This window comes from Dasypus novemcinctus, chromosome 18 (genome assembly GCF_030445035.2).
Source record: "Dasypus novemcinctus isolate mDasNov1 chromosome 18, mDasNov1.1.hap2, whole genome shotgun sequence".
Taxonomy (NCBI): Eukaryota; Metazoa; Chordata; class Mammalia; order Cingulata; family Dasypodidae; genus Dasypus; species Dasypus novemcinctus.
This window is the reverse complement of record NC_080690.1, coordinates 11,155,707-11,183,170: the sequence shown is the minus strand read 5'-3', so window position 1 is coordinate 11,183,170 and position 27,464 is coordinate 11,155,707. Positions and strand designations below refer to the sequence as shown.

Sequence of the window (27,464 nt, the reverse complement as noted above, 5' to 3'; positions counted from 1 at the left end):
GGTACAGTCAGTGGTTGACAAGGAGCTATAAACTTGGCCCCTTGGTTGTGCTCCTTCAGCAGAGGCAGTGAGTGGAGGAGGTCCCATAAAGAGATCGTAGCGAGTGATGGGGCAGGGCTCAGGGTCTAGATCCTGGCTTTGATGGGTTCTGAAGGTATGACCTTAAGCAAGTTACTTAATCTCTGAGTCTCAGTTACCTCCTCAGAAAAGGGAGTATGATAGTTCATATCTCATAGGAGGATTGTGAGTCTGAAATCAAATAAGGTATGTGAAGCACTTAGCACTGTTCCTGCCTCAAAATTAACCCCTTGGTGAATGTTTGCTATTGCCATGCCACATGAGGAGTTGGTAAGTGGATAGATCTGGTACAGCAGGTACAGGTATTCCATTAAAAACTGCTCACTTCTCCTTTGTGTTGAGATACCTGCTTTACATCCTCTTCCTAAAGATCCTCAGTGCCCCTGACAAGGTCCCCCCATGCCTCTCTGAGGAAGCAGGATGCCCCAGGCTATTATAAAGTCAGTGGTAGCCCTTGCCCCTGGGATTTTAGTTGCTGGCCATCTGTTTCCCTTCACTGGGCCCCGTTCATGCTTGTTGGTGATTGAAGGCAGTCCTGTTGAGCAATGTGATAAGCTTCTAGGATAAAGCCTTCTCCTGGGGGCTGGCATGTTTACAGAACTCGCAAGTAATTTCTTCTGGCATTTCTCTGTCAGGGTCTTAAGAAATCATAGGTTTCTATGAAGGAAATCACTGTGTGTTAAAATATTTGTGAAATGAGATGGAGTGCTTGATTTGGGATGTAGAAATTCCTTTTATTGTGATATAGTGATACCTTATTTATTTGGTTGTTTCAGAAAATGGGCTGTTTTATAGAAGTGATGATTAGAGGTATCTGAAGCTTTTCCATTTCAGCTCTAAGACTATTTTTAATACTCTTTTAATGGGAGTTTTCCTAAAATATATCATGTACTTCTATGTTCTTAACAGAAGTTAAGGTGTGACTTTAAAGGCTCACATTTACTGAGTACTTACTATATACCTGGCACAGTGCTTAAGTGTTTATTCTCATTAATCCTCACAACTCCGTGAGGTAGAGCCTATCGTGACCTCCATCTTACAGATGAGGGAACTAAGACTTTCAGAGGTTAAATAACTTATCCAAGGTTACACAGGTAGGATTGGTGGAATTGTTCCCAGGTCCCCCCATATGCTTAAGAAACTAGCCATGTTATTGGAGAACATTTTCGTTAATAATGATCAAAATAACTATTAAGCAGCAAAATAGAGCCCTTAGAGTCTATACATGTATTTCAGAAATGTATTCACTACTCTGAGCATTCCTTGGGTGGTTTTTGGGAATTAGTACCCAAACTGGCAGCACATATTTTTGAATATTCATGAATATCCCTTCATTCAGCAGATGTTTCTTGAGTTTTTACTCTGCTGCTGTGAAACTGATGCCATGCCAGGTACTCTGGAGTCAAAGAAGTATGAGGCCTACAGCTGCTTTCAAGGAGGGCACATTTTAGAGATATACCAACTGGGGCAATATATGACCCTTGCCTGACTTGTGACCAGGAAAACCTTGAGAAGGTGGTGAATTTTGAACCCAGTTAGCAGTCTTCCTCACCTTTATCCATTCTTTGTGGATGACACTGATGAGTAGAGACCAAAGGATGTTGGTGGAGTTAGGTACTTCTTGGGCTTCAAAGAGGCCAAGGGAAAAAATGGGCAAGGTGTACTTAAGAAATAGTTCACATCGTCTTACTTAGAAAAGAAGCTGTGGGGAAACGGACTTTGGCCCAGTGGTTAGGGCGTCCATCTACCACATGGGAGGTCCGCGGTTCAAGCCCCGGGCCTCCTTGACCCGTGTGGAGCTGGCCCACGCGCAGTGCTGATGCGCGCAAGGAGTGCCGCACCCTGCAGGGGTGTCCCCCGCATAGGGGAGCCCCACGCGCCCCGTAAGGAGAGCCGCCCAGCGCAGAGGAGGGAGCAGCCTGCCGAGGAATGGTGCCGCCCACACTTCCTGTGCCGCTGACGACAACAGAAGCGGACAAAGAAACAAGACGCAGCAAAAAGACACAGAAAACAGACAACCGGGGGAGGGGAGGGGAATTAAATAAATAAATAAAATAAATAAATAAATAAAAATCTTAAAAAAAGAAAAGAAGCTGTGGCCAGATGCTAATGGGCTTTGGGCCAGAATTTGGTTTATATAACCTGAGTCTTTCTTAGATGGTGGCCTATTGAACACAGGAAGTACATTAGAACTACATTTGGAAAATGCAGATGTTCAGTTGAATGTGTTTCCTCATATGATTAGTAAATGTCTGTTAAATGTATTCCTACCAGTAGTTCTAGAAAAATGAAACAGTTTGGAGCATTGCTAGTATCATTGGAATCAAGTATATGGTTTTCCAAGGTGATGACTTTGGCATATTTTTAAATGATAACTCTATTTCAAAAGTAGCATGTTTAATAGAAAATATCTAAGAGTTTATCTCACCCAGAGATAACACTGAGATTGAAACAAGCGCTCCAATATTCCGATATTCTTTGGACCATTCCCTTTATCTTCAGGTCACCCTCCCTAGCTGGACATAATGTAATCTCTTGATGGGTCATACTCACTTTATAGAGGGTGCTGTTCATGGAACAGTGCTGGCCGAAGTGTGCGTGATGATTGAGGTGTGATGGGTGGCTGTTTTGAGACCTTTCCATTTAGGGTTTTTTGTCTTTCTGTCTCATAGGTTGGCTGGTGGCCATTTGTCAGGCTGATTTCCATGTGTCCTCTAATAACTTCTTCCTACTATAATTTTTACCCTTATTAAGTGCTAGGCCAAGCCAGCCAATATGTGTTATTAAAGAAAGAGCAAACAGGCTCTGAGAGGGGATAAAAGGGCTCTCTTTTTAGTCAAGATTTATAAGCTCTGCAACGGCTATTTTAACTGCCAAACAACATTACTTCTCTGCATAAAGATAATTGAGTTTTGCTTTATTGGTGACATCTAGCCAAATGTGGTTGTTATTAGGCACACTTTGCCAGAAAGAAGGGAGGAAGGAAGGAAGGGAGGTGGGGAGGGAAAAGAGGGTAGGAGAAAAGGAAGGAATGGGAGAAAAGAAAAGCCAAGCCCGTGCTTTCTTTTGGGTTTCATTTTGAATTTCACTTCTTTCGCATTTGCTGTTCACAGTGGTTTAAACTTCATTGACTTGATGGTGCGACAAGGGAATATCGACAACCCTCCCAAGACTCCGCTGGTGCCAGGATTTGAGTGTTCTGGGATTGTTGAAGCTCTGGGTGACAGCGTGAAAGGATACGAGGTAATGCTTAGGCTTCCCACATAAAGAACATCATTTTTCTGGAATCTACTGAGATAATGTCAGGCTAAGCAAAAATGTTGGAAATAATCTATGAGGTATTATTATTGGTGTCTTATTTGATTTTATTAACAATGTTTATAAGGGTAGGGCTTTCCAGATGCATAATGTTTTTCTCAGGAACTATCTTGGTTACGCCTCACAACAATCTGGTAAAGCAGGCAGGTAAAATCTTGTCATCCCCTTTCTTCACATTATGGAGCTATTAAATAAGAGCCTTGGCCCTAGAGTAACTAACTGTGCGTTCTCCCTTCCCCACCCACAGCTTCCACTTTTCCCATCACTGCAGGTTAAAACCTTGGTTTAAAACCAGAAAAGTCAAGGGAGAGATAGCTTCTGAATTTCATTTGGTTCTTCTAAATATCTATTTAGCTGATGCATTTAAATTTATAAATTATTTATTTCAGGCATGGGGGAAGTGGCATTTTTGAAAGCAGACATCTTAAAGCCAAAGGGTAGAGATATCTCAAAACGGGGCAGAATTAGCCATGGATTGACCACTTTTAGGGTAGGGTCATGAGTACGTGGGGGGTTATATACTATTCTGACTACTTTAGTACAAGTTTAATATTACCCGTAATAAAAAAATCCTATCAGTGAAAATATGCATGGCCTTTACTAACATTATAATGCAAATCAGATAGAATATGGCCCATAAACACTGAAAAACTGGGAGCACATCAATTGCAAAAACTTGTGGTTGTTGGGGGCCACTGATGTAAACTGATTGTAAAACTAATGTAAATCAGGTACCAGAGCTGTAGCTCACAGCTAAGTGCTTTGCTAGAGAGCAATGAAGGGAGCTAACACTTGAAAACCTACCAGAACTAGAAACATGAGCAAGTTATCCATGACCCTGCAATGTAAAAATTATATTATCATTTTACAGATGAGAGTCAGAGGATTCAGTAATTTTCTGTGACATCAGAAAGGTAATAAGTGGTAGTAGGACTTGGATTGAAATCATCAGAGCCATTTTACTCTTCGTATAATCCCATGTTCCCAAGCCCCAAATGCTGCACTACTAAATACAGGAAAGGAGAACCATAGAAGAATCCTATAAAACGCAATGCCAAAAGGCCCTTGAATTGACTATGAGCCTTTGCCTCAGGCTCAATGTGTCTCGGCCTCAATATACTCTGAAAATACCAGTATTCTTCAAATTCATTACGGTGAGCATCTGGAAATCTCATCCCACCCACTTATCAATATTTTTTGCCAATGGCTCCCAGATAATACAGCAGAAAGATGCTGAGAAAGCAGAAAATGAGCTTTTTCTTTTCTTTCATTTGACTTTACATTTTCTGTCCCAGGTAAGCAATATAGCCAGAGGCAGCACCATCTCTCCCTGAAAGTACTGCATATAAGAAATGCTGTCAGCTCCTTATTCCTCCACATGGCACTGAAGGAAAGATTATACTGTGTACTCTATTAATCTTGAACATTGAGTAAATTACCCAGTATTTTAGAATACGAGTAGACAGGAATGAGAGTGGATGTGGTTTAGAGGGAGAACGTATCATGCTTGATGATGTACTTTTTCCCTTAAATATGATTTATATTCTGCTAGTTACCACTGGCTTGCTTATTATCAAGCCTACCCTTCAACTTCCCCTCTGCCTATTGACTTTCAGCTGCCCAAGAAAATAAAAAAAGCCACCTACAGGTTTTCAGTCAGGGTGTGGTTTGAGAGAAAACCAGTACTATCAGTCCCACTATAATTTTGACTTGAGATTTTCAGTCATTTTGGAGATGGAATTCCATGCAGCAGCATGCTGAATAGTTCTCTTGGTTTGATCGATTGTAAGAGAGGCCTGGGAAGTCACTGCCAGAGTTGCAGTAGTAAAGGAATAATTTGTGCTCATCTACCCAAGACTAATTTCTTTTCCTTGGCAGAATCAAATAATGAGATGTCTTGGACATTATAAAAGGGGGAATAGGTGCCTCCAGGCTTTGCTGGGCTGATTCAGTGCTTTAGCTGTTTTTACTATTTGGACAATGAAATTGAAATGGTGGAGTCAAATTGAATGAGAGACTTGGGAGCAGTCAGCCCTGTTCTGATGGCTGTGCCCATCACTGTCAAGGTGATTGAAATACACCTTCCAGAACAAGGTATTAGTCACGTGGGGATTTCATCCAGTTCCAACCATGGTGCGGGACTCATCTTCCCTCAACCACAATAGAATAGCCAGAGGGTTTTATACCCTGTCAGGTAAGGCCTACTCCCCCTAACCAGTAGGAAGCAGCTACAGAAGAATGGCCATTGCCCTTCTGTTTCCCCTTAAAAATAAGGGTACAAACTCTCTGAGTGGAGAGTTGAGATAGGTTAGTATGGGAAACAGGGAAGGCTGCTGATCTGGACATAGCCATGAGATCCCACCCAGAAGTCCCTGAGGGAAGGCAGCTGATTGAGAACAAAGCCATAACCATTACAGCCGAAAACCTGCCAGAGACTCTGGTCCCATTGTACCAGTTGAAATTCCTGGACCCAAAGAAGCCCCAGATAACACCAAACAGAAAGGTCTCCCTATTGGTTCTCTGAAATCTAACAGGTGAAGGTGGAAAGGCAACCAATCAAGACAGCAAATAGCTGAGATCCTTTGGGACCCCATGTACGTATCTCACCCTGTAGCATGACCCACAACCATGCTTTAGGTGTGTAGATTTCTTTTTTTTTTTAAGATTTATTTTATTTCACCCCCCACCCCCGTCTGCATTCTGTGTCCACTCGCTGTGTGTTCTTCTGTGTTTGCTTGCACCCTTGGTGGCACCGGGAAACTGCATCTCCTTTTTTGTTACATCATCTTGCTGCGTCAGCTCTCCCATGTGTGCAGTGCCACTTCTGGGTGGGCTGCACTTTTTTCATGTGAGGCGGCTCTGCTAGCAGGGTACACTTTTTGTGTGTGGGACATTCCTTGTGCACAGCAGCTCTGTGCATGGGCCAGCTCACCACGTGGGTTAGGAGGCCCTGGTTATCAAACCCTGGACCCTCCCATGTGGTAGGTGGACACTCCATCAATTGAGCTATGTCTACTTCCCTTTTTTTTTTCTTTTTCTTGTTTCTTTTTTTTTTTTTAAAAGCCAGTTACCCTGCTCTTTTTTTTAAGATTTATTTTTTATTTATTTAATTGCCCCCCCCTCCCCAGGTTATCTGTTCTCTGTGTCTTTTTTTTTTTTTTGCTGCATCTTGTTTCTTTGTCCACTTCTGTTGTCGTCAGTGGCACGGGAAGTGTGGGCGGCGCCATTCCTGGGCAGGCTGCACTTTCTTTCATGCTGGGCCGCTCTCCTTACTGGTGCACTCCTTGTGCGTGGGGCTCCCCTACGCGGGGGACATGCCTGCATGGTGCGGCACTCCCTGCGCGCATCAGCACTGCGCATGGGCCAGCTCCACACGGGTCAAGGAGGCCCGGGGTTTGAACCGCGGACCTCCCATGTGGTAGACGGACGCCCTAACCACTGGGCCAAGTCCGTTTCCCTCTTGTTTCTTAATAAAGTCATTACTCCCTTGCCTACGCTATGGCATGTCCTTAAATTCCTTTGTGTGACATAGCCAAGAACCTAGAAGCCCAGAGACCAGAGCATTCTGCTAACAATTGTGTTATATATTTAGAAGTTATGTTGATATCATAATGAACATATACATTTGCAACTTTTTTCTTCAACAAACATTGCTGAGAGTTACTCATGTTGCGACATAGACCTTAGGATTAGTTTGTTTTACCAGCTATTGATTTTCCATTTTACAAATATACCATCAGTTATTTATCCATTCCCACATTTGTGGACAATTAGGCAGCTCCAATCTCTCACTATAGCAGACAATGTTAACATGAACATCTTTATGCACATATATAACAATTTTCTTGGGGCACAAGCTGAGAAATGGAATGACCGTGCACTCTTGTGCCCTTGCTTTTATGCTTTTTCTTTATGTAGGCTATGTTTGTCAATGCCTCTAGCCTCGGAATGTAGTCCTTTTGGTGCTTTGTTTCCTTAGTTACCTTCAATATGTTTGTTTGTTTTAAATAAAGGACTATCTTGTTTTAAAAAAAAAAAGGTGGTTGAAATACATTTTTTCATTACACTCTGTTGACACTGGTGGCCATCAGCTATTCTGTGGTATTGAGCCTGTATCTATAGGTTTTCTTGAGTCTGTAAAAAGAGGATTCAGTGTTAGACTTAATTATCTTCTGATTCAAATTGCTGCCTCTAAGATGGCATTCCCAAAATTCTCCACTTGGTCTTCAACCCTTCTATTAATTGCAACACTCACCGGCAGTGGGACAGCCTTTCCTTTCTCTCAGTTGTCCTCATTAGACAGCTATTCTTTCTGCTTCAAGAAATATAGTGACTCTGTATTTAGCTCTAGTCATTAAATTGTAAGCTTCACATGGTCAGAAACCAATCTTTTGTTTTTAAGAGCTAATATATATCACTCTTTCCCCATTTCTGTGCACTGTGCTAAATGTGATGCATGCATATTCTGTCATTCAGTCTTCATAAAAACCCTTTACTGATCCTGTCCCCATTTCAGAGCTGAGGAACCTGAGGACTAAAGAGTTAAACTAATATTCCCAGACTTGGTAGGTTCCCTTGCCATACACTCTTATATAGTTTTGTTTTTTTGTTTTTAATTTATTCCCCCCCTCCCCCACAGTTGTCTGCTCTGTGTCCATGTCCTTCTGTGTCAGCAGCACTGGAAAATGCATCTCTTTTTTGTTACATCGTCTTGTTGCGTCAGTTCTCCGTGTGTGCAGCGCCACTCCTGGGTAGGCTGCACTTTTTTCGTGCAGGGTGGCTCTCCTTACAGGGCGCACTCCTTGCACATGGGGCTCCCCTATGTGGGGGACACCCCTGTGTGGCAAGCACTCCTTGCACACATCAGCACTGCACATGGGCCAGCTCACCACATGGGTCAGGAGGCCCTGGGTTTGAACCCTGGACCTCCCATGTGGTAGGCGGACACCCTATCAGTTGAGCCAAATCCCCTTCCCTTATATAGTTTTTATGTCTTCTTTGTAGCACTTATCTCAGGTGTAACGAATCAACTATTTGTGTCCAGAGTTAGTAGCTTTGCTACTCTCTAGCTAACTGGATTTGAGCATGTGATTTAATCTCTCTTGGCCTCAGTTTAAATGTCTGTAAAATCTGTTTTGTTCATCTGCAATATGGGACTCTTACAGAACCCATTTCAGAGGGTATTTGTAAAGATTAAATGAGGTAACTCATGTGAAATACTGAGGACAATGCCTGCCATATAGTATGTGCCCATTATGCATAGCTGTTGTTCCTTACATCTGGTTGCATTCTCCTGTTTCACTCCAAGTCTGGTTAGTCTTGTTTAGTCTCCCACACTGAGATTTACACTGATCTTCTGCTGCACTATGTTTCAGATTCACTGAGGTTATGAACTCAGTGCTAACCTTCCACACAAATGCCACAAAGAAATAGGCACATAGGGAACTCATTTGGGATGATAGAAAGCAAATGAGGGTGGATTTAATTCTTAACCTTGCCCTCAGCACCTGCACTGCTTTCAGCAAGTCTTTAACCATCTCTGTGGCTCAGTTTCCTCATCTCTAAAACAGAGAGATTGGGGGAGTAGGGGTAGCTCAGTGGTTGAGTTGCCTGTTTTCCATGTACAAGGTCCCAGGATCAATCCCTGGTACCGCCTAAAAAAATAATGACAGTAAAAATAAATAAATAAAACAGAGAGGTTGGATGAATAAGATGACCTTCCAGTACTAATATTCCACAGTTGTATGATGTGATGCACATTGAATATTTGTGCTCCAGAAGAGGGGTAGAGAATCAGCTTCTGTGGCTCCCAGGGAGGTTTTCATAGATGGGCTTCAGAGGACCCACAAATGCCTTGAAATTGGGAGGCAGGTAGGGGTATGTCTATCTAAGGGTTTTAATGAAATTATTTAAGAAGGAATCCACAGCTTTCACCAGATTCTTTTTTTAAAATTTTTTATTGAATTTTTGAAGATACATAGATTACAAAAAATATTACATTAAAAAATATAAGAGGTTCCCATATACCCCACACTCCCACTCCTCCCACATCAAAAACTTCTTTCATCATTGTGACACATTGATTGCATTTGGTGAATACATTTTGGAGCACTACTGTACTACAATGTACTATACATTCTCCCCCAGTACTTTCAGTAGGTTATGGCAGGATATATATTGCCAGCATCTGTCTGCAATATCATTTAAGACAACTCCAAGTCCCAAAAATGCCCCCACATCACATCTCTTATTCCCTCTGCCTTCCCTCAGCAACTACCATGGCCACCTTCTCCACATTAAAGCTATGGTTTCTTCCATTACTAGTAGAATACCAGTAAGTCCACTGTAATCCATATTTTATTCCTCCATTCTGTGGACCCTGGGATGGTAATGTCCTCTCCACCTCTATATTGAGAGGGGGCTTAGACCCACATGGCTGATGGATGCAATTCTCCTGCTTGGAGTTGTAGATACTCCTGGTTCCCTGGTGTGGTGGTTGACCATTTTCACCTCTTCGTTAGCTGACCTGGGTAAGTCCAATGAACTGGAGAGTAGGAGTGCAACTCTGCTGAGGTTCAGGGCCCAGCCGGCACTTGGCCAGTTCAGAGATTCAAGTCTTCTGAGTATACACAAACTCCAGCGCCAATCACAGGTTCAGTAAAAGTGACAGAAAAGGCATATGTCTATCTAAGCATATGTCACATCTGAGTCCAACTCCATCACTCTCAGGAACACAAATTACAAAATAGGGCTCACTGACAAGGCACTGAACTCCAGAGCCATCTGCCATGACCATAGAACCTGTATGTCTCTGTGGCCCTCAGGAGCACCAGTACCAGATTCTTAAGGGCATAGAAATCCCTCAAAAAAGATTAAGAACCACTTAAGTGTAAGGAAGTAAAATTTCCACTTCGGAAATGAGAAATAAATTCTAACTTTAAGTGACACTCCTCCCACTCCCCACCATGTAATTTTGGGTGTCTTTATTCACTCATTCAACTGATATGAAATGAGAACCTACACTGTTCTAGGACCTGATGAAATAAAGAATGTGGTCAAAAGTCCCTGCTCTTAAGGAACTTACATTCTGATTGGGTATGGGGAAAGTAGACAATAAAGACACTAACACATGAATGACTAAGATAACTTCAGATAGGGACACTATGTGCTTTGAAAAGAAAACTGGATGATGTGGTAGAGTGACTTGGAAGGGAAGGAGGGCCTCTTGAGATGGAGTGGTCTCTGAGAAAAGGACGTAAGAGCCATGTTCACATATATCTCTCAACCTTCAATGATGTGCTCTGTGAGTGAGGGAGGGCAAGCACTGCTTTGAAGAAATGCTCCCTGAAGAACAGACAAGTGGAGAAACTTGCCTGAGGTCATATAGCTATGAGGGGCAGAGTCAGGATTGGAATCCAGATTGGGGCATCTTGGCCATTTATTTCAGTGTTTCAAGAGGCCTTCCCAACCACTTGGACAGATTGGACTTTCACCTGGAACAGGAGAAGAGAATAGGCGTAGGTACTCCAGGGTTTCCTTGGTTCTCTCTGTGCAAAAATTTTAGCAATAAGAAAACTCAACATGACTTTGACAGATGCTGCCACCAGTCGAGGGGGCCAGTGCTACCTTAGAATCCTCCTAAAACCAGCAAGAACACACATTTAGGCTGAAAACTAGCCCCATTTGCCAAGAAAATGAAAGCTCAGTGATGCTCATACTAGCCAGCTGCTGCTTTGTGTGATGTGTCTCGTTGTTTAGGGGCCTTCTGGAGAGAAAGAGAAGGTCCCTCCAGTTGGCATGGCTGAACAGTCAGGGTAGCCTCCAGTGCTAAAAGAAAGGGGCCTGACCAGAATGAGGGAGGGCTCTAGAGCCAGGCAGATCTGTAGTGGAATCCTTTGGGCTCTGCTCTTTACTAAGTTGCTTAATCTCTTAGCTTCTGTTTTCCTATCTGTAAAGAGGGCATAATAAGAGTTTCTATTTTGTGGAGTTTTTATGGGGATTGTATAAGGTCATGTAAAAAAAGGCACATAGCCCAGTCACTGAGCCGCCTCTGGGGAATGAGGAAAAAAAAAAGGCACATAGCAAAGACTCAGGAACGTCACTTATTATTTATAATAATACCTCCTCTCGGTCCCTGCCCTCAATAGTTTCCTGGAGTTCCAATCAAGGCCTGACACTGTTCTTCCCCTTCAACCAAAAACTGGATCCTAGGAGACTGTCAGATTATGAGGGTTAATGAGTGACCTTCTTACCCACTCCTCCTTAGTTCCCACCCATGGAGAGGTTAGGACAGGTTCAGTTACTCATAGCCATCCATCAATTTATAGCTTACTATGTCCCAAGCACTGGGCTATGCCTTGAGAATCCATAAATCAGTAAGACCCAGCCCCTGCTCCCTGAGAGCTCACCATTCAGAGGGGGAGCCAGACATGTCAAAAGGCAACCCCGATACAATGGGATCAGCACAATGAGGGATTATATAATGAGTTGGGTGAACTTTGGTTCAAGACTTGGTGGTACCACTTATGACTATGTGATCTTGGGCACGTTACTGAACTACTCTGAGCTTCAGTTTCCCGTCTGTAATGTGGGGGAAATAATATTAGTTTCCACATAGAGTAGTTGTGAGGATTAAATAAGGTTCTTGGGAGAAGGGGGTGGTGGTGAAGATGGAAGAGCAGGAAATATGGATGTTCATGAAATCATATTAATGACATGTGAAACACAAGTAGCAGTTAATTTTTTTTTACTGCAAGCATGTAACAAATGCCATTTATTTCATGGAAGTATAAAAAAAGGAGACTGAAATGCAAGAGAATTTGGATAGGGGTAATCAGTATCTGAGTTATGAGAAAGAATGTTTTATACCATGGACAGCCCCCATTTGTTTTAGTCCCTACATGAACCTTGATCATGAGCCAGCCACCACTAACCTGTGCTTCCTCATGCCCAGATTGGGGACCGCGTTATGGCATTTGTCAATTACAACGCCTGGGCAGAGGTGGTCTGCACACCTGTGGATTTTGTCTACAAGATTCCAGATGACATGAGCTACTCTGAGGCTGCTGCCTTCCCCATGAACTTCGTGACAGCCTACATGATGCTCTTCGAAGTTGCCAACCTCCGGGAAGGGATGTCTGTGCTTGTGCACTCGGCTGGTGGTGGCGTGGTAAGTTGGCTGCTTGTGGCTTCGGCCTGTGGTCATGATAAAGGTAGAGGTGTGACACCCAATTGATAATGACATTCTTATGTGAGCTGTGCCCATCAGTAGGGAGATCTTTCATGATTCCAGTGAAGCTCACATAGAGGATTGTAATGGGACAGGGTTAGCCCCCTAGATGGTTTCTCTAAAGTTTTCAAGGTCTCCATGGATGGCTTGTGAGGATTCACCTGGGACTCAGTAGGTCTCAGAAATGGTTTCTGTCGAAAGTCATTCTCAATCTCGGTATCATGATGGACTGCCATGTCAATCATTGTGAGATGCCTCACAAGTCATGTGCTACTAATAATATTTGAAGGCATAGTGGTGGATGATTTAGTTTTTCAACAAATTGCAGTGGGTTCAAGAATGTTCCTTTTTTTTTCAAGGATTTATTTTTTAAAATTTTATTTCTTTCCCCTTCCCTCCCCCAAGTTGTCTGCTTTCTGTGTCCATTCTGCTGTGTGTTCTTCTATGTCCGCTTGTATTCTTGTCAGCAGCACTGAGAATCTGTATCTCTTTTTGTTGTGTCATCTTGCTGTGTTAGCTCTCTATGTGTGCGCCTCTACTCCTGGGCAGGCTGCACTTTTTTCATGTGGAGGACTCTCCTTATGGTGTGCACTCCTTGTGCGTGGGGCTCCCCTATGCGGGGGACACCCCTGTATGGCATGGTACTCCTTGCGTGCATCAGCACTGCATGTGGGCCAGCTTACCACATGGGTCAGGAGGCCCTGGGTTTGAACCCTGGACCTCCCATGTGGTAGGCAGACGCCCTATCCATTGGGCCAAATCCACTTCCCCAGAATGTTCCATATATTAACGACACTCTTATTCCTTTGTGTTCTGATGTATTTTCTTGGGTGGGAGAGAGGTGGGCAGAGATTATACTAGTACATTGAATATTACACATAAACCTAAGTACACCCGTGAATATGGTTGCATCTATGAATGTCAGCTATCAGTTGTTTCTTTGCCAGGGTGGTGGTGGTAAAAACGATGTAAATCAAAATTGCTGCTCTGATGTTCAGGGATGGCAGAAACTGCATCCACAGCTTGGCCATATCTCAGGGCCAATCATTCAGTTTATACTGCATGCCTGACACTTGGCAAAAACTACCTGTCAGTCATGGTCTACTGATCTTTCAAAGAGTGGGAACTATTATTCATTAATTTAGCATGTATTTATTGAACATTTATCATGTCCTGGACTCCATGGATATAGAGATGAATAAGAAAAGGTCCTGACACACTGTTTAGGAGGATTTGAGAGGTTCTCAGAATGAGTGATTGCATGGTGTGAAGAATTCAAAGATAAACTCTTATTGTTGGGTCTATCTCGAAAATGTTTTGCTGGAGGTTTTGCTAACAATGACGTTTTATTTTATCTTGGTTTTCTCAAATCCTTTATAGCATAAAGAACATTTCTGTTTTCCCTTCCTGAAAAGACAAGTGCATATGCAAAAATGTGAAGGCAAAGACAGGAAACTTTAGAAATGCCTTAAGAGGAATATCTTCAATCACTTTAGCAAATTTGCTGATGTCTTTTGACCATGTATAAAGATATAATAAAATCTAAACGTCCCTTAGGAAAAAAATGGATTTCAGTTCCAGTGAATTTGCTAACAGCAAGTAAGCCTTTTAGAATGCTGGCATTTATGATCTTAGTGTGCTCAGCATATGAATCATTAGAGGCTTGTTTTCATATCTTTGACATAGTGCCAATCTTTACAATAATGCTGGACTCAGTTCTGCCCAAAGTTAGTGTTTAAACAACAGCACTGATGATATTTTATTTCATGCTTTCTTTTCCACTTGAATTTGTTCCTGGAAAAAAAGAAGGATGTATCAAGGGTGTATGCCAATAAATTGAGGGAAATGACAACTGTTTTTATCCAGACTTATTCTGGGTTTAGAAATGCATATACTACAACAAAGACATAAAATGCAAAACAGGTGAGGTACTAGGACAAAGGGCCAATAAGGATAAGAAAGTAAGTTGCTGTAATGTGCTATGAAGTCCTAAACCTTTGCTGGAGATGGATATCAGTTTTGACTCTTAGCTTCCTAACAGGGAGTGCAAATCAGGAAAATTGATTAGCCATATGAGCTAGTGTTCATTTGCTGGAAACAAACCTGCTATTGGAGAAAACCATAACTAGTGCTGGGTTTCGAGAACAGAGTAATAGTTTTCTGTGGCTTCTTGGAGGGAATGTATGCTGAAATGCAATGACCATCGTCAATGAAACTGTTAGAGTAAATGCAACTATTTCCATGACGCTTTTTCTTATGGTGCCCCTAAAGTGGTAACATCAAAGTAAAGCAAAATGTAGTGAAAGAAAATATCCTGGACCAAAAAGATAAAGTCTGGCTTAATCTAGGGACAGAGTTTAAAAGGTGGTCAGACTGCCCATCTTTCAGGTGGGTCAGTCTCCCTGAGTAGAGTTTCTCCCAGCCAAGACATGATAAATGTTCTGTAAGTTCAAGACTATCCTTACAGAGAAGGTGTTTGGTCAATGGATATCCATGTAGGTAAACACTCAACCACACCGAGGAAGGACTGACAATATCTCATAAAAACTGAGGAGGCCTAAAGAGAACCCAGACTGGTCATCCACACCACAGACGCAAAACCAGCGAGTTCCTCCAGGCAGAACCAGATTCCCCATAAGAAAACAATTGGCTACCACTCTCCTAGTGGGGGGCAGCCCTGGTGTAAACATTTTTGTGCATTATCTGTAATGCCCTGGGAGGGGGATAATGAGGTGATTCTTATGACTATTGGACAAATCTGATCTGTGCAGCCACGAGCTATATGGCTGCCGTAGTTGGCAGAATAGTGGCCCCCAAAGATGCCATGTCTTAATCCTTGACCTGTGAGTATGTTACCTTATAGGGATAGGGATCATGCGGATATGGTTAAGGACCTTAAAATGGTGAGATTTTCCTGAATTATCCAGGTGGACCCAATGTAATCTCAAGGGTCCTTGAAGATGGAAGTGGGAGGTGTAAGAGATAGAGATATAAAGATGCTACATGACTGGCTTTAAAGATGGAGGAAGGGGCCGTGAGCCAAGGAATGTGGAGGGCTCTAGAAACTGGAAAAGGAAAGGAAACATTCTTCCCTGTAGTCTCCAGAAGAAATGCAGTCCTGCCAGTGCCTTGATTTTTAGCCCAGCAAAACCCATTTCAGACTTCTGACCTCCAGTACTGTAAAATGAGAAATCTGCATTGTTTTAAGTGACTGTGTTTGTGGTGATATTTTACAGAGGCAGTAGGAAACTAATGCAGTTGCTTTCCCTCAGCTGCCTCTCTCCCTCATCCCTCACCATGAATAGTCAACAGAGGCCTGAAGAAAAAGTGGGCAGCAAGTGGCAGAACTAAGATTTGGATCATAATCTGGTTGATTCCAAACCTTATTTCTTTCTACTTGACAATCTAGAATGTTTGGAGAGCCCCCACCATTCATTCCTTTGTTTATTTGTTCATTTAACAAATATTTCTTCAACTTCTACCCAATGCTATGTATAGACATCTTAAGAGTGAAAACAACGTGGCCCTGTAACACATTTCCTAACTTGATGCCAATGAGCTGAGAAAGATTAAACCTAATTAAGGTAAAGAGTCCTTAATTGGGTTTATATACAGCGTTCAGTTCTAATGGCACCAAAACGTCTGTCTGATTATTTCCAAAAGATGGGGTATTTTCAGCCAGCCAGCTTTAGGTATTATTTTGAGGAAGCTTCAAAATAGCCTAGAAAAGGAGTTCAATCCAAAGCAAGATACTCTTGCATTGCCCAAGTGACTGCACTGCTTCCTCACATCTTTGAAGATATTGTCTTCCTCTGATAATAACACAGCCAATGGTCTAAAAGGGTAAGGACCCTAATAAAAATTTTAGAACCAGGTTGAAAATTTCCTCATAGTCCCTTAAAGGAAAAATAACAAGCAGCAAGAGTGGGACTCATAGCAGGGACCGTGAGACAAGGGTTTCACTGACAATCCAGCTTAACAAGCCTTGTTGAGGAAGCCTCTAAGACCTTGAGCCTCCAGACTTGGCAGTGTGTTCAGTTTCTAGAGATTGACAATACTGTTGCAATATGATTATTTGCTACATGTCTGGGATTTGGGGCTTTCCAGTTTGCAGAGTCCTTTTCCCTTTATCATCATCTCATTTCAATCAAGATTCCTCTAAACACTGAGTATCATTCCTGTTTTGTAGAAATGGAAACTGAGCCGTAGAGAAGGTGGAATGGTTGTGAATGTAACATCAGACCCCACCCTAGCTTCCTGACCTTCTGCTCCAGGCTCTTGCTGCCCCACCACCCAGCCTCTAACCATCAAACAGATGAATCAGTGCCTCTCTCAGAGATCTCATCAAAAACAAGTAGTCTTTCAAAATCTATAATCCCGTTACAATCATGGAAAAACATCATACAAACCTGAATTGAGGGACAAACCCTTGACTAATTTTGGTGACAGAATTGTCAAGGTTGTGACGAACATAAAAAGATTGAGAAACTGTCACAGACCAGAGGAGACTGAGGAGACGTGACAACCAATGTGGTATCATGGGTTGGATCCTGGGACAGAAAAAGAACGTTAATGAAAAAACTGCTGAATTCTAAATAAAGTGTGCAGTTTAGTTAATAATATGGTGCCATTGTTCATTCCTTAGTTTTGATAATTGTGTCATGGTAATATAAGATGTTAACATTAAGGAAATCTGGGTGAAATCTCTATTACTATTTTAATTTTTCTGTAAATCTAAAATTATTAAAAAATATAGAGTTGAGAAATGGGGTGGGGAGGGAGGGAAGGAGGAAGAGAGAGAGAGAGGAGAGAGAGCTAAGGGAAACACTTTAGAATTCTCTCTCTTTCCAACTGAGTGTGTTTCTCCATGGGACCTCCTTAGTTTTCCCCACCAAGAAGGTATTTTTTTTTTAAAGATTTATTTTATTTCTCTCCCCTTCCTGCCCCTCCCTCCCCCCCCCCCCCCCCCCGCCCCTGCGTTGTCTTGATCTCTGTGTCCATTTGCTGTGTATTCTTCTGTGTCTGCTTGCACTCTTGTCATGTGGTACCGGGAAACTGTGTTGCTTTTTTTGTTGCGTCATCTTGCTGCGTCAGCTCTCTGTGTGTGCCGCACCACTCCTGGGCAGGCTGTGCTTTTTTTGCATGGGCAGCCCTCCTTACAGGGTGCATTCGTGTGTGGGGCACCCCTACACGGGGGACACCCCTGTGTGGCATGGCACTCCTTGTGCTTGGCAGCGCTGCGCATGGGCCAGCTCATCACATGGGTCAGGGGGCCCTGGGTATTGAATGCTGGGCCCTCCATATGGTAGGCAGATGCTCTATCAGTTGAGCCACAACCGCTTCCCAAGAGAAGGTATTTTTGAGACAACCTAAAGACAGCTGGTTCTTCTTTCCTATTCTGGCTCAAAATGTAAATCACAGGTAGAGTTGGATGAAGCACCCTGAGTCTCCACAGGCATGGAGAAGGCTCTCTCTACAGGCATCCAACGAAGACATTTGGAGGAAGTGTGGGCAGGCTGAGAGCAGCTGCTCCAATCCCCGCAGCCTGAGATGAACCATAGATCTTGGAAAGGAAAGAAGAGTCTTACCTTTCAGACAGAATTAAATGGCTACCACTCAGTTATCAAATCCTATTCAATATGTGTAGGGCATTTCTCACTGCCATCCAGTTCCCTTAAAAGGTGAGGCACATAAGGAGGATGGCGGGCAGAAGCAGTAGAGTGGGCATCATGCAGCTTTCCCACCTGGATCCATGTGCTAGTGGTTTCTCCTGAATGACTAACTGACCATACATCATTTTAACATTAAACTGCAAGAGCAAATAGAAATCCGCAGTGTGTTGAAGAATTTGGCAAGACCATCTGCAGAATCAGCTATAGGAGTGCATGTCACTGAAGAAAAAAAACCATCATTGTTCACGAAAGTTACCAACATCTACCCAGCTCCATAAACCAGCAACCTGAAAACCACATTTAGCTCTTCTCCTGCATACCACGAGTTCCCAGATCCCGTGCTTTGTTCATTTGTTCATGAGTCATTCACTCATTCAACACATATGTAGTGAAGGCCTATGCTGTTTGACAACTGAATTAGGCACTAGGCATTCAATAGAAAATGAGACAGATTTTCTTTTTATTTAAGGAGGAGCCCAATGAATCAGAGGGGATGTATATATAAATCAAATAATCACAGGAAGAACTTTGCCAAGTGCTATGAAATACAAGCTGTCGTGAATGTTTATAGTAGGTAGCTAACTTGGGCTAGAGGTGGGGATGGAATCGGGAAAGGCTTCCCCAAGGAAGCAGCATTTGCACAGCAGTCTGAGGGTGATAAACAGGTAAATTGGAAAAGAGTGGAGGTGGAGGGTCTTCGTAAGAAGTGGAGGAGGGGGTGGGCCCTCATGAGCTGTGGGGCTCTTAAACTTCATCCGTTCCTGTGGATGTGAACCCACTGTAAACAGTACCTTATGGTGAGGTTACTTCAGTTAAGGTGTGGTCCAACTGGATCAGAATGGATCTTAATCCTATTACTGAAGACCTTACAGGGAAGGTCACCGAGAGGGAGAAAGCCAAAGAGAACAGCCAGAAGCTGGAAATCAATGGAACTGGAAAGCCAGGAGAGGCCACCATGTGCATTGTCATGTGACAGAGAAGCCAGGAACCAAGGATCACTGGTAGCCAGACCCAGAGTGCCACAATCTTCTGGGAGAAAGCATCACCTCGATGATGCCTTGCTTTGGACTTTTCCTAGCCTCAAAACCATGAGCCAATACATTCCCATCATTTAAGACAACCCATTGTGTGGTATTTGATTTAGCAGTCAGGACAGTAAAACATATCCATTGTGTTTTACTTCTGGCCCTACCCTCTCTCATCTAGATTACTTAGCTGACAACTACCTGATTTCCTGCCTACAGTAGCCTCTCCCTTGAGCCTGCTCTTTATTTGCAGCCAGAGTGGTTTTCCCAACACACCAATCTGCTCTTGTCATTCCCCTGCTGATGATCATAGTGACTTGTTGTTATCCTCAGTTTGAAGTTCACTCTCTGTAGTTTCTTGGCACACACAGCCCACATGATCTGGCCCTTGCCTCTCTCTCTCCGTATTTCTCTGACCTTGTCTCCCTGTTCCACTTGACTTCAATACTACAGAAGGACTTACACCTTCTGTAAGGTGTATGTAGCTGCCCACCAAGCCCAGCTTCCACTTCTGGGGAAGAGGACTGGTGGTAGTAAGTGGCTCCCCAGCCAGAGGCTACGAGTCTAAATCACACCCCTCCCCCACATCTAGCTGGGCCATGTACCTACATTTGGTTCAATGGAATGTGGGCATAGGTCAGGTGATGTACACCCCTTCCAGGTCTGTCCTATAGAAAACTCCCTCGAGATCCCTCACAATCTCTGTCTTCCCAGTTTCCAAGCAGATGCTGAAGTCAACCTCAGAAGTCACATGTTAAAGATGGTAGAACTTCCATAAGCCTGGGCCCCTGGATAACTGCAATTTCCTTTCCCCATCAGATGCCCCAGCCGTTCCCCATTGACACTTGGGACTTTATGTGAGCAAGAGAAACAAAGAAAAATTCTATTATCTTAAGCTACTCAGATCCCAGGGATTATGTTATAGCAGCTAATACTCCCTTCACTTCACACCCCATATATCTGGCTTTTCCATGTCGCCAGGCTGTACTCTCCCTCTCCCTCTGCTCTCCTAAGGGTAATAGCTAAGGGATGGGCCCAGGAGTCACTCCCTATATCCAAAATCCACATCCTTGCCCAAGCTACTTAACTTCTCACTTTCCTCATTCACGTGATGGGTATATTATTAATACAGTCCTCAGAGGGCTCTTCTGCAGGTTAAATGAACTAATGCTTAGGAAGCACTTACCAAGGCCTAAGCATAAAGTAAGTGTTAGCAATTATCATTACCAATGCTTGGCTTGCCCAAAAAGCCCTCCAGCAGAGCCACTGGGTCTGGTTCTTTTTGCCCTGTACTAAATGCTTAGTAAATGTTTATGAGCTGAAAAGCTTGTTGAAAGCCATTTTTCCTATGTTCTAGAGAAGTTATTTGCTAAGCAAGGAGGCCCCACTGTGGAGTTGACCACAGGAAAAAAATTCATTCCTATTGATCTATTGAGAGGTCTTTGGGGCTCTTGCTTTGCCATCTAACATTCTGAATATTCTTCCCAGCTTTTTTTTTTTTTTTTTAACTGCATCTTCTTGTGTGTAGTAGTTTGAGTGAGGTCCCCATTTGGTGGCCTCTGTGGCTGTCTCACCTATCACCCCATCCATCATCCCATGGCCCTGCTGGACTGAGTCCATGTCTTTCAGGGTCCCAACTAACAAGCATGTATGTGGTATCTCAGAGCTAGAAGGAAACAAAGACATAGGCCAACATTTCCCAAATTCTAGTCGTGTACTAGGCTCAGCGAAAACGTTATTTATTTATCTCTAATACCAACCGTCCCCGTTGGATAGTGTGTGACAGTGAAGGGGGAAGAGTGTGGGCTTTCAGGTTTAACCCCAGCCCCACCTCCCCAACCACTCAAAGGCTCAATTTCCTCCTCTCAAGTGGGACGATGCTAGGGCCAGCCTTCCATGGCACTTGTGAACCTGGAGCAGGGCTTGGCACATGACAAGCGCCCCATGAACTGTAGCTCTTCTTTCCCAGGTTTAGTGTTAATTAACAGCAGTGATCAAATCGGAGCCCCCAAATCCAGGACCAGGAGCTCCCAATCCCCTCTTTGGCCTGCACCACACCTGAGGCCTCGGGAACATCTGCACCGATCCCTCCTTTCTTCTGCCTGCCCCACCCTGTGCCAGGATAAGGGAGTCTTCCCCATGGCACGGCCTTCCGGTGCCCAGGCGCCCACAATGAGAGGAAACAGAACCTCCGAAAATTTAAAGAGAACAAAGCAGCTCTACCACGTCCTCGTGTAGCATCCCGGGGAGGAGGATTAACTGCCTCTTTGCTTCAGCAGAGAGGCCCATGGTGCAGGCTGGAGACTCGGCGGACTGCCGAAGACACTCGTTCCCCAACGCCCAGCCCTGGGAGGCTGGCTGTCGCCTGCCTAAATGTCAGCGATGCTCCCGAGACGTTTCGGCACGCAGGGTCCCCGCATCCCTGCTGGTGCTGACAGTCAATGACTGAACTCCTCACAAGTCAGTAATACGCCGTAGGTTAAAAACAAATCTAAAAACAGTTCTTCTGAGCTACGACTACGTTGGTGAAAGCCTCACTTGATCTCTATTCTAGTTGCTCTGAACCCCTTTATAGGAAATGATGACTGGGAATAAAAAAAACCTTTTGTCATAAATATTATAAAGGTTGACTTTGGCCTCTGAGACAGCATTCACTCATTTAATTTTAGTAGAATAAATATACCAGTTGGTGAGGGGATAATGAGAGCTAAAAGATATCGATCCCAATAATTTCCATACATTCTCTATGAGGTAGATACTATCCTGCATTTTAACAGAGGAATGTGAGACTCAGAGAGGTCAAGTAGCTTGTCCCAGGTCACACAGCTATTAAGAGGAAGAGCTGGCATGTGAAGTTGAGTCTCTCTGAATACACAGCCCACCTTGTCCAGGAACCGAAGGATCTTCTGGAGGAGAAGGAAAGGATGTTCCGTTGTCTCGGCCAATTTTCTGAGGGGTCAGTCATGTTCAGCACCAAGGCTGTTCTTGAAGTTAACTATTGAGCTGAAAATAAGCCCCAGGCTGCCATATCCATGGAGGCAGGGATGGTATGACCTGCTCGTCCCTGTATACTGAGTGCCCAGTCCAGTGCCTGGCACACTGGCGTTGCTTGATAAATTTTTGTAGAAAGGATGAAGGGAGGGAGGGAAAGAACAAAGAAAAGGGCAGAAAGGGCAGCATTTAAGTTATGGAAATAGCATGGGACTTAGGGCCCTGACGCTGGGGTCAGCTGGCTTCCATCCTAGCTTCCCCCAGGCGGGGCGAGAGATCTTGAAAAAGTCACTCGATTTCTTTAGGCGTTGTCCGTAAAAATGGGTAAAATACCTGTCTCAGTTTTACAGGGTGCTTTAAAAAGAGGATTATGTAATGGGCTTAGTTAGCATATAGGAAATGTAAAAGTTAGCTATTGTTACTATGACGTTGTTACCACCATTATTTTATTAGGATTATTACTCAGGGATCTACTCTGGCATTTCTAGCCAGAAAAACAAAGCAGCAAAAGGAGCATCAGCTGCTGGCTGGCCAGGGCAGCCAGGAGCAAGGGCACATGAAGCCAGTCGCAGCTCCCTTTGTGTATCTTTCCTGACGGCCGCCTGCTCCATGTTCTCATGTATTACTGAGATTGTCACACTAGCCCCTTTCCAGACATAACTTTCTTCAAACACGCAAGACATAACTAGACTTTAAAGAAAATTTAGCTCCACAGTTTTGGCCCCTTGGATGCACGCCAAGAACTCCAGGCACATGGGCTTTCTTTGCTGAGTTTCTAGACCCCTGGGACCCATCCACTGCCTCAGCGACACACCCGAAAGGCCACAGTTGCTTTTCTGAATATTATTACCCATATTAAGAAGAAAAATCGGTTTGACTGGGAAAGAGCGAGACTCATAGCAAAAAGTAGCCTCGTCACATTTGAGGCGTGTGGTCTCGCTTCTCACTGACACCCGCCAGGCTGGCCCCTGGTCACGCTGGGTCCATTCCGCAGATTACCGCGTGGCTATCTCCACAGCACCCTCGGGTTCCCCGCTGTATGACAGGAGACGGGGATGAGATGTAAAGCCCAGCTTTCCCTGACGCAAGTTTCCTTGTGCCCCAGCTGGAGACCTCCCATCCCTCGCTGCCAGTCCCCCTCCCAGGCCCACCAAACTGAGTCATCCCTTCGCTTTCTGTCTCTGACCTTCTTCTCTCTCTCGTTCCTTTCTGTCCCTTTGTCTATCTTCCTTTCTATCTTTCTAACTTTCTGTCACTTTTCTCTCTATCTTTCTGTCTTTTCCCCTTTCCTTTTTTCTCCTTCCTTTCTTTATTTTCTGTCTTCTCCATTTTTCCCTCTTTCCTTCATTCTTTTCTTCCTTCATTTTTGTCTCCTTCCTTCCATGTTCTTTCTCTTATTCCTCCTTTCTTGTGTCCTCCCTTCTTTCTTTATTTCTTTTTATCTGCCTCTCTCCCTTCTTCCCTTTCTCCCTCCTTCTTTCTCTCCCTCCCTCACATCCTTCCTTCCTTCTTTGTGAGGCTTGAATGAATCAATATGTGCAAAACATTTAAACAATGCCTGGCGCACAGTACTTGCTCCATAACTGTGTCTAATAAAACTGTAGTGGAAGCTATGATATCGATCCAGGACCGCCTTCAGGACCGAGGTACTCGTTTCTCTAGCTTCCTGTGGTGTTGGCTGCTGGTGCCTCACAGCTGTGTCCCTCTCTGAGCCTTGCCCTCAGAGGGAAGGGGCTGCCTGGGGCAGCCCACTTCTACTGGCTGGTTGAAGCAGGGCTACAGAGGCCTGGTCCCCTTGTCTCAATCGAGACAAATCCGAAGGGCCCACCCAGCTTTGGATCTGCTCGTGGCACTTACTAAAGCACCTACTGCAACCACACCACAGCTGAACTTCTCCCTCTGCCAAATCCTCTTCTCTTATTCCTTTCCTTGTCCCACTCCTGAGAGAACTCTCCATTAAATGCCTGGCACGCTGATTCCCACCTCTGAGTCTCTTTCCAGGAAACCTGGCCTAAAGCAGTTATCAGGAAGACCGTGACGATTATTGGGTGTCATACCCGTAGCCCCTGCAGGCCCGCTGCCTCTGGGGTTCGCTGGTAGAATTCCTCAGTGTGGCGCTCACGTAGACTGTGCTTCACAGCCTTAAGCTCGTTTAGTTCAGGAGGTTTACCTTCTGCTTTCTGAGAATCCTGCACCTCACTCAACGGGGCTGCGTGCCCAGGAGAAGCCGGTGATACTAGTGAGTTGAATACATGGACGTGCAGGGGAGTTGATGAAGACCGGCTTCTTGCTAAACCATCTGGGCTCCCCTAGGTGTAAATACAGCCAGCATATATGCCAGCATTATCATAAAAATGACTTCACAACGTGGCCCTGAGATGGGTAAGCTGGGCTCTGGGCTTTGGCACCCTGGGGTGGGATTTTCTGGCAGTGTAAGGGAGAGGGAGGTGAAGTTGTGTCCAGCTTAAAGAACAGAGTCATGGATAAAAAGATTAAAGGTGGATTTCTCTCTAATTGGCAAGTCGAGTAACCTCTCTGGACCTTGGTTTCCTCCTCTTTATAAGGAGGGTTGGAAATAGTATCACAGTGCTGATGCGAGTGTCAGGTGAGTTCATTCATGCAGAGCCAGGTTCTCAGTGTGCTCCCCAGGCCCACCGCGTCGGCACACCTGGGGACGTGTTAGAAATGCGGGTTCTCGCGCCCCACCCCAGACCTATGGATTCAGACACTCTGGGGTGTGGCGGAGCAAACTGTTTTAACAAACTCTCCAAGAGTCTCTGATGCAGGTTCAGGTTTGAGCACCACTGGTCTAGGCTATTTAGAATGGAGTCTGGCACTCAGAAGTTCAGTAACAATTGGATGTCACTGTTATCAGGCTTTAGGACTTTGCAAACTGTGAAGCACCACGTAGATTTCAGGAATGTATTATTATTCATTCCAATCCTCCACATTAGTACATGCTAGTGCATATTTATTATGGTATACAAGTTAAGCATCTTCGGCGTCAGGCTGACCTGGGTTTAAATCCCAACCTCAGCACCATACCAGATGATCTTAATGCAGCTGTTAACTAAGTCTCAGTTTCCTCATGTGTAAAATTGGCATAGTAGCACCTCCCTCGCAGGGGTCATTGTGAAGTTTAATGAGATAATATATGGAACCCTTAGTACAGGGCCCAGCACTGCGAGAGCACTCAGTAAATGGTACCTATTATGTCCAAACCTCGCCTATGTCAGAAAAAAGAGGTAATCAAATAATTATCTTGTACACGATTTGATGTTTGCTAATAAAAGCTAATTGGTGAGGGGGGAAAAAGGGGACTCATAAAATGCCACCCTTAAGTGTCAGTGCACTTGAATGGTTATTTCAAAATCTCTGAATGCCAAACCTGTGAACTCTTTCTCTTTCTATCTTTTCTGATCCCTGCCTAGCTGGCTGCTTGCTCCGTTGGCGGAAGGGATGATTTCCTTGCTGTAGTGTGAAGCCAGTAGTTGGGAGTGTTGGTGACATATCTTAGTGTAAAACAGCAAGAAAAATAGCTCACGGGAAGTATTTGAACTCAAAAGTTGCTGTTTATCCTCTTCAGTTTTGTTTTTATTTGGTGACCATAAAAATCTGGCTGGTATTTATGTCTGTCTAACCTGCATCATGTATTCAGTTTTGCATGCCAGGAGAAAATATGACAGACAGGTTGTTTTGATAAAATACACAGCCACTTAGTATCAATATGTTTACCTGTGAGGTAATAGGGTGCAATTGTTGGAATCTGGGGCTCTGGGTTCAAATTCTGGCCCTCGTACTTGCTCATTGTATGATCTTGGACACGTTTTTTAACCTCTCTACAGCTCAGTTTTTTTGTTTGCAAAATGAGAAAACTCAATGTATATCACATAGTTAGCACAGTGTTTGGTTCATAATACTCAGTAGCACTTAGCTATTTTTATTTGCAGTGTTGGAAATTATGTTTTAGACTATCTAGTATAGATTTAAGAAGGAACATATTCAAACTACACAAGCATGCTTGTTTTTGCACTGTTTATTTTGCCCTCTCCATCTTCAGGTCAGATTGTGGTTATAATAACTCCAGTCTCATACTTTAAACAAGTGACATGAATTTAAAACTTAACCATTAAATCATTTGAGGCGTGTGGTCTCTCTTCTTACTGATACCTGCCATAACAACTTATCTTTCATAAGCATTTAGAAATGTTCTTCTATAACTCTAACCCCAGGTAAGAGTGCCCACTTATATTCCCTCCTTGTTGAACTGCATGTGATAGATCGTCCCACCAGCCCATGGTGGCCTTTGGGCAATGGAGGGATAAACTAGTACTTCCTGTCCTCTCATAAATGTCCAGCTTCATTCAGGCTATGTTGATGAACAGGAATGTCCTGAGTGCCAGAGAGCTAACAGAGAGTCCTACCAAGCTGTTAGCCTGACTCCTGAGCACCCTGCATTTTAGAACTGTGGCCTCATCATTCTGAAAGGGTGAGGAAGGCGGGGACTTTCCAGGTCATTGGAAGAGCCTGGCAGCTGCTTCCTCTGAAGACAATTGTCCTGAGCTCAGCATGGGGTTTGAATATGCTGGCAAAATGGAAGGAAGTCTTAACTAATGCAAGGGCAAATCTGGACTTTCCCTTTTCTGTTGGGCTACTGAAAGCAGTATACCAGAAATGGGGAGTCCTTTTACAATGGGGATTTATTAGCATACAAGCTTATGGTTCTGAGGCCATGAAAATGTCCAAAGCAAGGCATCATCAGGTGATGCTTTCTCCTCGAAGCGTGGCTGCCGGTGATCCTCACTCCTCTATCACAAGGCAAGGCACGTGGCAGCGTCTGACTTCTCATCTGGGTTTCATCGCTTCAGCTTCTTGCTTCTGTGGCTTTCTCTCTCTCTCTTCATCTGAATTTCATTCTCTTATAAAGGACTCCAGTAAGAGAATTAAGACCCACCCTGGGCCATGCTTTACTGAAGTGATCTAAATCTAAAGGTCCTTCACTGAAGTAACTAGTCAAAAGTCTCTTCTTACATTAGGTTTGCACTCATAGGAATGGATTTACTTTAAGAACATCATTTTGGGGGATGCATATAGTTTCAAACCATCACACCATCAGAGGAGGCTACCATGGCTTTCAAAACCAGGCTGGTC

General features: G+C 43.9%; 1 protein-coding gene across 1 annotated transcript in view; it reads left to right on the top strand.

Annotated features, from left to right (window-relative positions):
* The window catches only part of VAT1L (vesicle amine transport 1 like), a 181,433-nt gene that overhangs the window by 30,444 nt on the left and 123,525 nt on the right, over nt 1-27,464 (top strand). The window contains exons 2-3 of the mRNA XM_058279672.2: nt 3,192-3,321; nt 12,350-12,565. Coding sequence (XP_058135655.1) covers nt 3,192-3,321; nt 12,350-12,565 — 346 coding nt within the window. The remainder of the gene's footprint in view (nt 1-3,191; nt 3,322-12,349; nt 12,566-27,464) is intronic.